Here is a 13127-nt window from a genome sequence, read left to right as displayed (position 1 = left end):
AGAGATTACCACAAGTAATATCCCTCTCACAAGACGTGGAGCTGCGATCGATTGCGTTGCGGTGGGTTACAATTAAATGTCATGCACAAAATGCCCGATGAACTGTCAAGACAGGGGTGAATAAAACACAGTCTCGTCAATTTCTAGTGATTTGTGCTTTATGCTTAAATAGACTGTTGGAAATTGGCTCTGTATTATTAAATCTCCGATAGATTGACATCATGACCTTAGTTAGAGGAGGTGTCAGAAAACTTCTCTCTGACGGTTCGGTCTATCCGAGCCTAAGCAATCATCAACATCATCATCACTTTCAACACTATTGCCCTGATCAATTTGACCGTAAAGGATCCATCATAAACTTAGAAATTAAATCGATTGAACTGACACCTGTCAATCGGTGTGTTCGCCATCGGATTTGGTCTGGGTAGTCCACGCATTAGTAAGCAAGTAAATTTGAGGAAGTTCATCTGCACATACTTTTGTGCATTATTCAACCCACTTTGGATCTTTCGGAAATCGCATGCCATCGCACAGGCCATTGTGGAAGGATAACCCCTGTATAAGTTCCATGCCCTTTCAATATGGTCATCTGTCGAAGCTCCGGGGATGCTCCTTGGGGACTCGAGGATGCTCGCACCCCCATCAATATCCTCGATCATTTTACTACTGCTACCATCGCATATGATACAAGCCAAGGACTCTGATATGAGATGTCAATTGGTTAAAAATGTGGACAAGAGTTACCGGGGGCAAGGTGGTACGGCGTTAGGTGAACTCATGGACCGCTCCCGAGCGGAGCCAGCGTATAGGGTAGTATTCTGTCATAAAATATCCGGAAATGCGTGAGCTCTCTCCAGCGCAGCATTCCACTTTTGCAGTTTACCGTCAGTGATGATGTCTTGACTGGTTTTGCAGTGTTTCTTTGTGTAAGCGCAATCTCACCGTCGGTTAGAGTGCAGCGAGCATGGCCAAGACAAATGCCAAAGACATTCCCATATCAACAGCTGCAAAAATCTTGCCGCGATCCACGAACAGTCTGCCTGCTTCCTCCAGCGTGTAGGGCGTTATTGAATGCCGTGAAGGTCATCGTCGAACTCTATTAACGGGAGTTACCCTGAATGATTGTCACAACATTTGTCAATACGGCGGCATAACGAAGATGGAACTTAGAGTACCAATTTGTGGTGGCGCGTATCGTGGGTATGGAATTGTCACTGTTGGAGGAGAAAGATGTGCTAAGAATCAGAGGCCTTTATTAACTCCGTACATAAGTCTTGACTCCGGTGTCCTGCCTAGGGCTAACTGTCAAGAATAACATGGTTTAACAAAGGAGATCTATCTCTATGGTTGCGAGGGTGCTGGCTATTTGATGAATACAAAGGAGATGTAGTAACTGCTGTTGGAAACCCAATTGGACTCTATTGCTGACCGTGATAGCCGTGAGGCATAGGTTGTTGGTACTGCCCTTGGTGGCTTGGCTGTATTCGCTGGTCGTAGTGGCTTCTTTGGTTTTGGTCGTAGTGGCTGGGAGGTTCGCCGTGGCTTCGGTAGCTTTCGTACGGTTGGGGATATCCACTGGGGCTCTGGCTCTGGCTCCTGTTGGGAGTCTCGCGACCAATGGCGGCCGGGTTGGCCATGAGACCATCGAGGTCAATCCCTTGCTCCTGGGTCCTCTCACGCCCCTTGTATGCTGACCCGGCATCGACGGACCGGATTTCAAGTCGATCGACGTTGGAGTACTTGGAGCCTCGCTCGACTCCGTTGGCCTTGAAGTATCGAAAGTCGAGCCAACAGACGATCGTCATGTATACTGCGGCTTGGCTATTAAGGAAATGTGGTTAGTTCCAGATCCATCACGCGGGAATGTGCAAGAACATACTTCATGATACCGGCGAGGCTGACCACAACCCAACTCAGGGTACAGTTGATACCTTCGCAAAACTTGAGGTTTGCCTGGATCATCATAAACGCCACAGCGCCCCAGAAGACAACCTCCAAAGCGTTCAGAATGAGGTATGCCTTGAGACTTCCCCACTTCTTGAATGCGCGGGTGTGGCTGGATAAGATCTCGTAAAGAAGGATAATGAGCGACTTGGCACCCTGGTATTATCTGTTAGCGGCCGGCTGAATGTGTGCTGGAGGGGGAAGACGAACCATTCCCAGGGCCATTGTGCTTGATCTCCCGGGTGGCATCCCGGCGGGTTTATTAAACATGCGAACAACCGTGAGGCCCACGATACCGACGACTAGGACTACCTGGAAGATGTGGACGTGGAGTTTGTATCGGTTGGTGAAGAAGCCCATCATTTTGGCGGTTGCTGAATGTCGACACGAAGAGTGGATCTGTGGTTGAATGAGAAGGTTGTAATGAAAGACGAAGAGATGAATGCGATGCGGCTGATAGAGAATGGAGAGGAGATGTTAGCTCCCAAGCAGTATTTATCAACAGTCCCAAAAGCCAGCCCCGACCATTTTTTAAGATGATTGAACAGAAATGGCTGAAGTTAGACGTGTGTTTTGGCATCACAGCGCTTGTTTGACGCTGATTCTGGGATTCGGTCTCGCGCTCGGTTTCGCAGCGACTCGCGATTTGTCGACGATCCCAGCTAACTCGGTGTCGCGTCCCACTCAATGCGAGACCGACGACACTGCCCGGCTGCAATTTCAGCATGGTAACAGCCAACAGCACGGCCCACAGCATAGCCTCTGCGCGTACGGGCTCCCGGCTACCAGTAGGGAAGAAGTTTATCTGCCAAACAGACGATCGCAGCGTTGCAGAGATAAAGGAGTCAGATTGAGTGGCCCCAGCCATTGGCCGGTTGCTGCCAGGGCGACACGGCAATATTTGACGCCGGTTCCAGTTCGAGATGGAGCCAGTCTGCCTTACGAGAGGTAAGGCGGATTCATTCTATTTCGGGACATACTACGTAGTACAGCTCCATCCATGCGGGTCATGTATTGCTCTTCTTGGGCGCCATGTTCTTGACCGCATGGTCAATCGCGTATCCATATCCTTCAACACCAAATCCCATAATAACCGCCGTCGCCTTGTCGCTCAAGTAGCTGTGGTGCCGAAAGCTCTCCCGCGAGTGCGTATTGCTGATGTGAAGCTCAATAAACGGAATGTCGACGCCTGCTAGCGCATCGCGGATGCCGACACTGGTATGCGTGTACGCCGCGGGATTGATGATGATGACATCGACAGACCCCCGTGCGGCCTGGATGCGGTCGATGATGGCCCCTTCGTGGTTGGACTGAAACACTTGAAGCTCAGCCCCGAGCGATCGAGCACGCTCAACAGAGTTGCTCTCCAGCTCGCTGAGTGTTGTGTGGCCGTAGATGTGGGGTTCTCGTGTGCCCAGGAGGTTCAGGTTCGGGCCGTTGATGAGCAGAATCGAGTTTCCCATGGTGGCGGTGTGTCGTGGAATGAGGTGATAGGGCAGAATAAACCTGACTGAGGTCTCAGTTGTAACTTAGAATGATGAGCTAAGATGGAGAGACCTTCACTCGATTGTCCATCTCATGGAAGCGCCGCTTACCTAGTACACGGCCTCGCCGGATGTCGATCAAGTGGGGATGAGATAGCTAGTGTCACAGCGGGCATGAATTCCTCCGCCCAGCCACCTCCACCGTCCACTGGCCGATTGCACCTTTCTTGATTTTCCTGAAGCGGAGCTAAAATGGTCAATTCTTTCTCCCGGCAATTGGCGATTTTCCCCAGAGCTCCGCATTCGACAGTGCCGAATACAAGAGCCGGAATCAGGTCCGGACACGACCAGAGGGGATATTTCTTTGCCATCTTGCTATTAATGACGGCTGGACGTAGAAGGATTTCTCCGGCATCGTGGATTACTGAATTTTACGCTGTTCCATTTTACATCAAGCAGCTATATGAGACTTCAGCACCGGGTAGGTATCTTCAGCCGTTAGTAGTTGCACCCAAATCCAGTCATCAATCAACATGGTCGATCTTCACAGCCTCCCGGAGGGCTCAAGGCCATCTCAGGCTATTCGCAACAATGGGCCGGATCATTTAGTCATTGAAAGACTCAAGCTTAGAGAATTGGCTGAGGGCTGGCCTTCTTACAGGTATATCCAGCGCACGGCGTGGTCATTCCGTTCGACCAACGCTAACGATTTGCCAGGGACGCCTGCGAATGGGAAAATTTTGAGTCGATTTTCCACCCTGGCGCCTATGTATACACTACTTGGTCTGGTCGTGTTTTGTTCTCGGATTTCATTGCTGCTTCTAAGGCGGGGATGGATAAAGGCGCCTTCATTATGCACCGATGCCACGGCTCCACGACAGACATCAACATCGAGGGCACATTTGCAGTGACTAAGCTGAAAGCCACAATCACCCAGCGCTTCGATATTGATGGCGTTGAGTTTGATGTCGAGGCCGACTGCCGGTTCTGCTTTTTCTTTGAAAAGGTCGACGGCCGATGGGGCGCCCGATTGGTTCGCCACTGGTACGAGAAGGACAAGGTGATTCCAACGAATCCGGCCAAGGTCCCGGTAATAGATGAGGAAAAGCTCAAGACTTATCCGCCCGGATACAAGTATCTCGCGTATTTTCAGGAAACTACAATGGGTGTTGCGGTGCTTGGGGATATGCCGGGGCATCGACGTCATGTTGGGACTGTAAATCTCGATAAGCATGATCTCTTGTATTGGCAGGCGAAGAGCTGGGTTGAAGGAAAGGGCATCGATATTTAGACGCTCCCAGTTAGTTGCAGAAATAAAACACAAAGATTCCACTTCCCGCAAAGCAGCTTCACTCCGCTAAACGTATCGTGAAGTGTGACTACGAGTTCCATTCGGGGCACCCTACACTATCCAAGCCATGACAATCTCCTTACAATTCCAGGCTTTGCATAATCCTCTAACACACGTGTAGATCAGTGCATAAATTCCAGCAAACTTTAGACATATTTCTCAATTGTATATTTCAAGTCCCAACACTACAGTTTCCCGCTTGCCTTTGCTCTCATTGCATCCCCCATCACGATTGAAGGTGCAGGCATCTCAGTCCAGAGCTCAAACTGCGCATATGCCTGCTCTTCCAATACATCGATACCTTTAAAGACGCTCCATCCGGGGAATCTTTTGGCCACCTTCATCATGCCCGTCACCTGTGGCCTGTAAGCCATCTCGACCAAGGCGCCCGTATCAGCGCCGGAAAAGAGTTTGGTCGGGATCTTGTCCTCGCTTAGATCGTCGGCAGGCACACAGGCAATGATGACTCTGATGCATGGCCCAGTGTATTCACAAGCTGCCTCGAGGCTTTCAAAAATCGTTGTTCTCATGTCTGGGAACAGAGCTGCCATGTCTTCGGCCTTTGAAAGGGTTCTGTTGACGATCAAGAGGTGTTGAACGCCTAGACTCTGAATGGCATAGCAGGCGGCACGAGCTGCGCCTCCTGCTCCAAGCACAAGCGCAGCAGACGTTCCAAGATGACGGACAGATGCCGAATCAATGCATCGTTTGATCCCTAGCCAGTCTGTGTTATCTCCGATCAACACTCGGCTGCCGTCCTCCGATTTTCTCACCACGATAGTGTTGACGGCCCCGACTTTTTCCACGACAGGGGAAACAGAGTCCAACAGCCTTCCAACCTGCAATTTGTGTGGAAACGTGACCGAAGCTCCACCAAAATCATGGCGATTGACGAGATCCTCTACGGACTTGTCCACATTCTCACTCTGGTGGATTCTGTAGCGATGCGGTAGCCCAAGCTCTTGGAAGCCGGCATTGTGGAGAGTGGGCGACAGGGAGTGTGCGATGTTGTGCCCAAAGATGTAAAACTGCTTCTTTGGCAACTGCCCAAGAATATTTAATGCCTGATTGACCTTGGCAACTGTGGGCTGATCTGCAGATGCAGGAAATGGCAAACCGGGGTGTGTAACCTGCGTAATTGGGGAAATAATTCGCGAGAGTTGGCCATTCAAGCCAGTGCAGGTTGCAAGAAGAGGCTTCTTGTTGCTCTGTCGATGTTTTCGAGTGAATTGAGCCAAGTCGTGACAATCGTCCATATCACTTGCCAGAAGGCTCACACTGATAATATCTGGAACGGTTGATTAGCTTTGAAAATGAAAAATGAAATGGTGGCCTCACCTGCGTACTGGTCGATGGACTTGCAAATGTTCCGCACGCCGGCGTCTGTCCATCTCAGGTCTCCAGTTCCGTCATGCTCAGACCCAACAATCTTTGTCCCAGTTGGCTTGCTGGTAATCCTTTTGAGTGTATCCAATGGCCAGTTGATGTTCCATTCAACATACTCGCACTTGAGATTGACAGCCAGCGAAATCAGCTCTGCCGCAGCCGCAATTTCGGCGTCAGGAAATCTTCCACCCTGCGATTTCATTCTCAAGCTAAAGAAGATTGGAAGGTTTGAGTGCGATCTAAGGCACTGGATCTGGTTCTGAACGTATTCTGCCGAGGGGATGTTGGATTCCTCGGCTGCACCAGACGGGCTGAGGAGGTCGCCGCGAAGCTCCCAACAATGGACGCCATATTCGATGCGTTTCAAGAGATCACCGACCTGAGAAAGATCTGGGAAGGTGAGTGTAAGGATGCATGTCTGCTTTCCACTCGCATATCTTTGAGATATGACGTCTATCGCATTTGTGGGAGCCGGGAGCGGCTGGTTTTCAGGAGTGGTCATGTTGAAAGATGGCACGAGAATGGCCAAAGATAAAGAACTGGGTCTAATTTCCAAGCTTTACAGGCGAGAAGGACAAATATTAATCGAACGGTCACAAATGAGCAAGACACGAGTTCCGTCCACAATGGCCTCATGGACAAGGCGCCCCTGCTCCGTGCCAAATGATGGAAAAGACATTTGCCGCCGGGACTTCCTTGTAAGGTGGACCTTTTAAATATTGAGTACTGATAAGGAGAGATCTATTTTGAAAATTGGCGTCACTTCATTGCGTAAACTTTCTTCAAACGTATTTTTCGACGTCCATCCCTATTCCGCGACAGATATTCTATCTTCTTCTTGTATTTTCTATGTGTAGATTCAACGTAGTTACACATCATAAACGTAATTTAACATCCCGTTGTATTGTAATAATGCTGTTAATAATATACAAGTTTGGCATTGGTTCACGGTTTGGGAGTGAACCGAGATGCAGTCATTAATTTACAGTATCGGATTAGACCTCTCCTCGTCTAAAAATCTCCCCAGAGGAGAAAGGGATTCGTGAATTACGTGTCCCGTCTCACTTGATGTTCGATTCTGGTAGGCGCGGAAAACCTCTCTCCTCATCAGCTCCCGTGGCGGCTTCCTCCCAGTAAAAAGCTCGAATTGCAAGACACCCTGCTCCGGAAGTACTTGCAGGCCGTCGACTGCTATCCAGCCTTCCTCCTTGAGTTCGTTAATCTGATTAAGTAATGGTGTTTTCAGCGGCGTGTAACTCAACTACGTAAACATTAGGTACCACGTGAAAGGATCGTCTGAGTGAACATACCTCGATGGCAACTCCTCCTGTTGGACTCGCGAGCCAGGTGCTTGGCAAGCTTGTATCTACGAAGCTCTTGCCATAGATTTCTGGAGTCGCTATACATGAGACAATTATTGTTGGGTGGTTGGCATCCGCTGGCCAGAGATCATCCTTGGACGGAATGACTCGGATCGTGAGGTTGTCGGTCGCAGGGTCAGGGCTTCCAACATTCCGTGAACCCGCCGTTCCCAACTCACTTCCTTTGCCCGAATTCTCCTGGAACGGCCAGTTTTGGAACTGGCGTGCGAGTTCGGCCGCGTTATGTTGGGTACGGTTGTAGATAAACACGGTTCGAACGCCGAGACGTATGAGTGCATAGATCGCTGCTCGAGCCATTCCTCCAGCACCGATGATGAGTGCGGTTGTTCGACGCCTAACCGCATTGATTGGTGACAGATTCCGTCGAATACAAACGTGAATTCCTATCCAGTCAGTGTTGTCGCCATACACGGCCACAGCTGGCCCAGCGCGGTTACGAATCAACAACGCGTTCGCATCTGTGGAACGGAGTGGCAGCAAAGTATTCACAGCTCCAATGGCCTGGGCCTCAGGGCTTATTTTATCAATAAGCGGGATTACATCGCGCTTAAATGGCGCTGTGATACTGGCGCCGCTAAATTTGGGGTCTTTGATCAGTTCTTGGAGATGATCTAAGGTTTGGTGCTGGAAAATGCGATAGTTGTGCGGCATTCCGTAAAATTTGAAGCCGGCGTTATGCATCGCAGGCGACAGACTCTGTGCCACATTCGCACCATAGATGCCAAAGTAGACCTTGTCTAAGATGAAAGAAGAGTACAGGGCATTTTGGGCCTCTTGAACCGTGACGAGTGACGTAGGGGCGCATTCGGGTGCGACTGAACGCAGCAGTGGATGCGTGACTGGGCTCAGAATTGTATTGAGGAAGCATGAGGTTCTCCCTAGGCGACCCGTGTTATAGGCGATCAATGGGATCTGGTAGTCTTCCGAACTTCTGATGTTTTGGACGAACTTCTGGACTAAGAAGTTGTCCTCCAGGGAGGCCGCCTCCTGGCGCAGTCGAACGAGGTCACAGCTAAGCGCCTCGGCTCTCCGTATCATATTCTTGCGTACCGGATGATCCCACCCGCGCTGAGCGGCATCGGAGTCGAAATAATCGCCTATAATTTTCGTGGGACCTTTCGCGGCAACGAGATCAAGGATTCTCTGGTCGTTGGATAGGAGATTGACGGACAGGTACTCTGGGGCAAGACGGAGGCCATGGTGAAGAAGTTCAAAGTAAGCTTGTTCCGTATCAAAACCGTCAGTCGGAGAATCGGGGTACCGAGGCCTAATCTCAGCTGACTTGACATGAAAGATGATGGGAAGTTGGAGGTTTCTTTTGGTCGTCCAGAATTGCCGAGTGATGTAATTCGCCGCAGAATTGTCCAGTTTCTCTGCCACGTCTAACGGAGACAAGACTAGCTCTATTGCATCTGCTGCCATGTCACCTCTTCCTAGGCTGTGGCTAACGCTGTCTGGAATGGAAATTGGCAATGACAGCGCATAAGTGAAGAATCTCGATTCGGGTGGCAAGACTGAGAGGCTGTGGCGGGCTTCATGGGCTTCGGTTCGCCGGGTGATGGCATATAATAGGTGGATAAAATCGACCTCGAGTTGCTTCAAGGCCAGTGACCGGGGGGATTGCTGACCGGACGGAGATGTCTGGTTGGAATCCCCTGAAGACGGATTGGAGAGGTTGTAGAACTCAAAGTTGGACAAGTTTCGGTGGGTTGGTCCACTTAGACGCGCGAGACGGGAAATTGTTTCGGTGTCCCAGACACGAAGATGCTTTTCGATACACTCTGCATCTCTCATTATGTAGATGATGGGATGGCTCTGGGCGTATTCTGCGAGCCATGCCTGGCCAGTTCCCTCCACGACACCGGGCCCACAGACGATGACAGCCCTGGTTTGGTTATCGAGAAGCATAGAGCGCATGAGCTTTAGCTCTTCTCGTCGATACTTTGCGACCCCATGGGCCGACTTATACGCGGCGCGCGAGAGTGCAGTGACTTGGTAGAAGTGGTGGTCGGCGTCGATCAGTCTAAATCCGAGGGCGCTTGAGGCTATCACTGCCAACGTGGACATTCCTGTGCCGCGAATGCCGATGAGAGCAATGGATGCGTCGGCATTGTATTTGCGCGTCACAGGGTTGCTTCCAGGTCGGTAATGATACGACGAAACGGGCGAATGGTCGCGACTTGTTCGCGCGCTGGATGCGCTTGTGGCTGGTTGTTTTGGTGATGAGACAGAACCTGGCGGACAGGACATTTCTCTGTCCGCATTTGAACCAAAGTGAGAAGGCTGGCCATGTTCTTGTGGCTGTTTTGCAGGATGTGTAGGCGACAAGTGTGTATTGTTGACGTTATCCGGGGCCTCTCCTCCAGCGCATTCAGGGAGAGAAGGCACTGTGGCCATGGCGTTAATACGGACTGGCCTAAAGGCAGTTGGCCCTGGAGGCGCAAATGGATTGCTTCTGCTGAGGGCTCAAGATTGCCGAGACTGAGATGCTGAGCGACGCATGATGAGCGACTGTTGAATGACGGAGTTCATTTGAGCGGACAAGACTACGCAACTTCTCCCATGTCTCAATCTCAGCTCCTCTGCACACTGACAGAGAGGGAATACGTCTTGTCGTCCAGTGCTTGATCCTGCAGCCAGACATGATCCACACGCTTGTTTCTTTAGCCGCCACCGCAATCAACAAGATGCAGCGGCATTGACATTTGCCCCGCCCCCGCAATATCCTCCCCGCAATATTCTCTAGTGTAGGTTCGGATATACGGCTAACTTACAGTACATGATGGAATGACATGACGGAATGAGAGCAGCATGGCGTCAAGATCACGGGTAATGTAGAACATAGTGTTCAATCTGGACGTATTGTTTATTGACAATAACTCTCCGGGATGAGAGTCCCGTTTACTACTCGAATACCCGTAGCACCCTGCTTCTCAATTGCCTCCCGTGCCTTCTCGTCGCGGAGTTTTCGTACTTCGTCTTCCCCGACCAACACAAAATCATATTGCAGCAATTTCGTGCTAGGGGAAACGCCGTGCTTCTCAGCCAAGCCTTCAACATCCGAGACGGTCCCCAGGTCGATGACAAGGGATTCCTTGACTCCGAAAACAGCATCTGATCTCTCGTATGGGTCACCGCGAAGATAGAGCGCCCTAAGTTGACAGTCAATCAAAAGCTTGCACATATATCAGCTGCAGAAATCCCACTTACGTTATGAGTTTATCATATCCAGGCTTGTCAAACATAAAGTGAAAGTGGCTTGGACGGTACGGGTGGCGATTCAGCACCCCCAATAGCTGCCCGACGGGCCCATCGTTTGGGATTGGATACGGAACTGGGACGATGGCCTGAAAGAAGAACATGCCATCTTCGTCGCTCTTTACAACGGCACGACCGTCTGGACCCGCGCGGTCGGCGTGTTGGACATCGTAGAAGCCTTTGGAATCTGTCTCCCAGACGTCAATATTGACCCCGACAACTGGGTTGCCCTGCGTGTCCTTGACAGAACACACTACCAACATGGGTTCGCCATCTGGATCATGGGATATGAGTGCGCCATTGGGTGCGTGTTCAGCCTCGTGTGTGTGAAACGGTCCAAGCACAGTGCCTTCTGTTGAAGCTTCGGGCTTGGGATGGTCAATCGAATCAACAAGAAGCGAGAGGCCCAGAACATCGGACAGGAGAATAAACTCCTGTCGCACGTCGGTGCAGATTTGTCCCACGTCGGTGAGGAATTTGATCGCCTTCTCCCACTCAGGCGTGCTTAGTCGCGTCTCCCTAGCAAAGTCGTGGAGGTGCGTGACAAGTCTCTCGAGGAGAAAGCGCAAGCGTGGATCATCGCAACTTGAATTTATTGCGTGCACGTTCTCTGTGATGTTGTCTATTGTGAGATCTTTCGCAGGAAGTGAGTGGCTCATTTTGCGATGGTGGTGTATAAGAGATGCTGATCGATTCGTGGGAGCTCGTTATGGAAATTTGGCGTGCGAGCAATTCAAGAAGCTGTAGATTTGAGAATGAAAGGTATGGCGGATAGGACGGATGTAGTCGACCTCAATCATTTATTGCTTGATTCTTAATCCGTATAGCCATGCCACTCACTTTCAGTACTGGCCTTATTCATAGCGGCGTTTGCCGAAGGAACTCCGAACGGATAAGTGCTATACCGGAAGAAGCTTCACGCCACCTCCACCATGCTGTATAAAGCGCCAAAGCATCTGCCGAAATCAGATTTGTAAGCGTGGAGTAAGCTTCCCCCTCATTTCTGTATCTGGGGAAGTTCTAAGCTAAGGGATGTTGGTTTCCCGCGATGTTCCGTAGGTTCCGCTAACTACTCCCAGTATAACCGACTCCAACTAGATATGGGGTTGACCCAACGCATAATTTACCGATTCAATTGATCTCTTCACATCTGATTCATCTAATTCCATTTATCCTGTGATACTCAGTCAGCTTTAGTCAGGCCCTATCTTTACTATCAAAATGGACGCTTTTGAATACAACGCAAACCCTTCAAGGGTCGTATTCGGAAGCGGAACTATCGCAAAGCTTCCCGAGGTGCTCTCCAAGCTAAAGCTCTCCCGCCCGCTGCTCCTCTCGACACCATATCAGACTCAGCAGGCCAACGATGTTGAGAAACTGCTTCAAGGCCAGATCGCGGGTCTGTTTAGCGAGGCAACCATGCACACCCCGTTAGACGTGACAGAACGCGCCGTCGAGTTCGCCAAGTCCAAGGGAGCAGACTCAGTCGTGTCGATTGGAGGGGGCAGCACAATTGGCCTCGGTAAAGCCATCAGCTTCCGGACTGGGTTGCACCACATCGCCATTCCCACCACATACGCTGGCAGCGAGGTCACTCCGATCCTCGGTGAAACGGCAGACGGGCTGAAGCAAACACGATCAGACCCGTCGATTCTCCCTGGGACGGTCATCTATGATGTAAATCTTACACTGACGCTGCCGGCTTCTCTCAGCGCCACCAGCGGCATCAACGCCATTGCACACGCCGTGGAGGCCCTCTACGCGCAGAACAGCAACCCAATTATCAACATGTTTGCTGAGAAAGGCGTCGAAGCCCTTGCTTCTGCTCTTCCGCAGCTGATTGAAAATCCGACCTTGCAATCTGCGCGGTCCTCAGCTCTCTATGGCGCATGGCTCTGCGGAGTGTGCTTGGGCAATGTTGGAATGTCTCTGCACCACAAGTTGTGTCATACTCTCGGCGGCAGTTTCAACTTGCCTCATGCCGAGACGCACACGATTGTTCTTCCCCATGCTCTCGCCTACAATGCTCCCAAAGTCCCTGGCGCCATGCGTGCGTTGGCCTCGGTCCTCCCGGAGAGCAATGGAGATGCAGTCGCTGGGCTCAATGTCCTACTCACCAAGCTCAAGGTGCAAAGAGGCTTGAAGGCCCTTGGGATGAAGGAGTCTGATATCGACAAGGCGGCGGATATTGCTGTCTCTAAGCCGTATTGGAACCCGCGCGACATTGAGCGCGCAGCAATTCGGGAATTAATTCGGCGGGCTTGGGCAGGAGAAGAAGCCAGATCGGACCTGTAAATTAAAATCAGGACTGTATTTAGCACA

The 13127-nt window shown here is 50.8% G+C and overlaps 7 protein-coding genes across 7 annotated transcripts; 2 read left to right on the top strand and 5 right to left on the bottom strand.

Annotated features, from left to right (window-relative positions):
* Positions 1 to 1249: 1249 nt before the first annotated feature.
* On the bottom strand, positions 1250 to 2400 carry BGZ61DRAFT_30850 (uncharacterized protein). Its single transcript, XM_046238776.1, has 3 exons — positions 2155 to 2400; positions 1880 to 2100; positions 1250 to 1821 (listed from the first exon to the last, which is right to left on the bottom strand). The coding sequence occupies exons 1-3, from the start codon at positions 2305 to 2307 to the stop codon at positions 1419 to 1421; spliced, it is 777 nt and encodes a 258-aa protein (XP_046113191.1). The 5' UTR covers positions 2308 to 2400; the 3' UTR covers positions 1250 to 1418.
* A 395-nt stretch (positions 2401 to 2795) lies between these two features.
* On the bottom strand, positions 2796 to 3479 carry BGZ61DRAFT_439994 (dehydroquinase class II). Its single transcript, XM_046244428.1, has one exon. It carries the CDS (start codon positions 3405 to 3407, stop codon positions 2952 to 2954), a length of 456 nt encoding a protein of 151 aa, XP_046113190.1. The 5' UTR covers positions 3408 to 3479; the 3' UTR covers positions 2796 to 2951.
* A 238-nt stretch (positions 3480 to 3717) lies between these two features.
* Positions 3718 to 4766, top strand: BGZ61DRAFT_379391 (Pea pathogenicity protein 2). Its single transcript, XM_046242611.1, has 2 exons — positions 3718 to 4089; positions 4146 to 4766. Exons 1-2 carry the CDS (start codon positions 3962 to 3964, stop codon positions 4717 to 4719), a joined length of 702 nt encoding a protein of 233 aa, XP_046113189.1. The 5' UTR covers positions 3718 to 3961; the 3' UTR covers positions 4720 to 4766.
* Positions 4767 to 4964: 198 nt separating this feature from the next.
* Positions 4965 to 6667, bottom strand: BGZ61DRAFT_471730 (type I 3-dehydroquinase-domain-containing protein; the record flags this gene model as incomplete). The annotated part of the gene is made up of 2 exons (XM_046248253.1): positions 4965 to 6067; positions 6118 to 6667. The coding sequence occupies 2 exons, from the start codon at positions 6665 to 6667 to the stop codon at positions 4965 to 4967; spliced, it is 1653 nt and encodes a 550-aa protein (XP_046113188.1).
* A 412-nt stretch (positions 6668 to 7079) lies between these two features.
* BGZ61DRAFT_379388 (type I 3-dehydroquinase-domain-containing protein) lies at positions 7080 to 9665 on the bottom strand. The gene is made up of 2 exons (XM_046242610.1): positions 7476 to 9665; positions 7080 to 7426 (listed from the first exon to the last, which is right to left on the bottom strand). Exons 1-2 carry the CDS (start codon positions 9612 to 9614, stop codon positions 7148 to 7150), a joined length of 2418 nt encoding a protein of 805 aa, XP_046113187.1. The 5' UTR covers positions 9615 to 9665; the 3' UTR covers positions 7080 to 7147.
* A 748-nt stretch (positions 9666 to 10413) lies between these two features.
* BGZ61DRAFT_502252 (Intradiol ring-cleavage dioxygenase) lies at positions 10414 to 11554 on the bottom strand (the record flags this gene model as incomplete). Its single annotated transcript, XM_046251724.1, has 2 exons — positions 10758 to 11554; positions 10414 to 10699 (listed from the first exon to the last, which is right to left on the bottom strand). Exons 1-2 carry the CDS (start codon positions 11462 to 11464, stop codon positions 10414 to 10416), a joined length of 993 nt encoding a protein of 330 aa, XP_046113186.1. The 5' UTR covers positions 11465 to 11554.
* Positions 11555 to 12026: 472 nt separating this feature from the next.
* On the top strand, positions 12027 to 13100 carry BGZ61DRAFT_526374 (uncharacterized protein; the record flags this gene model as incomplete). Its single annotated transcript, XM_046252943.1, has 1 exon — positions 12027 to 13100. One exon carries the CDS (start codon positions 12027 to 12029, stop codon positions 13098 to 13100), a length of 1074 nt encoding a protein of 357 aa, XP_046113185.1.
* Between the last annotated feature and the right edge of the window lie 27 nt (positions 13101 to 13127).

The sequence above is a fragment of the Ilyonectria robusta genome (assembly GCF_021365365.1).
Source record: "Ilyonectria robusta strain PMI_751 chromosome Unknown BGZ61scaffold_1, whole genome shotgun sequence".
NCBI classification, from domain to species: Eukaryota; Fungi; Ascomycota; class Sordariomycetes; order Hypocreales; family Nectriaceae; genus Ilyonectria; species Ilyonectria robusta.
Note: the sequence above shows the minus strand (reverse complement) of the source record. Positions and strands in the feature narration are given on the sequence as shown.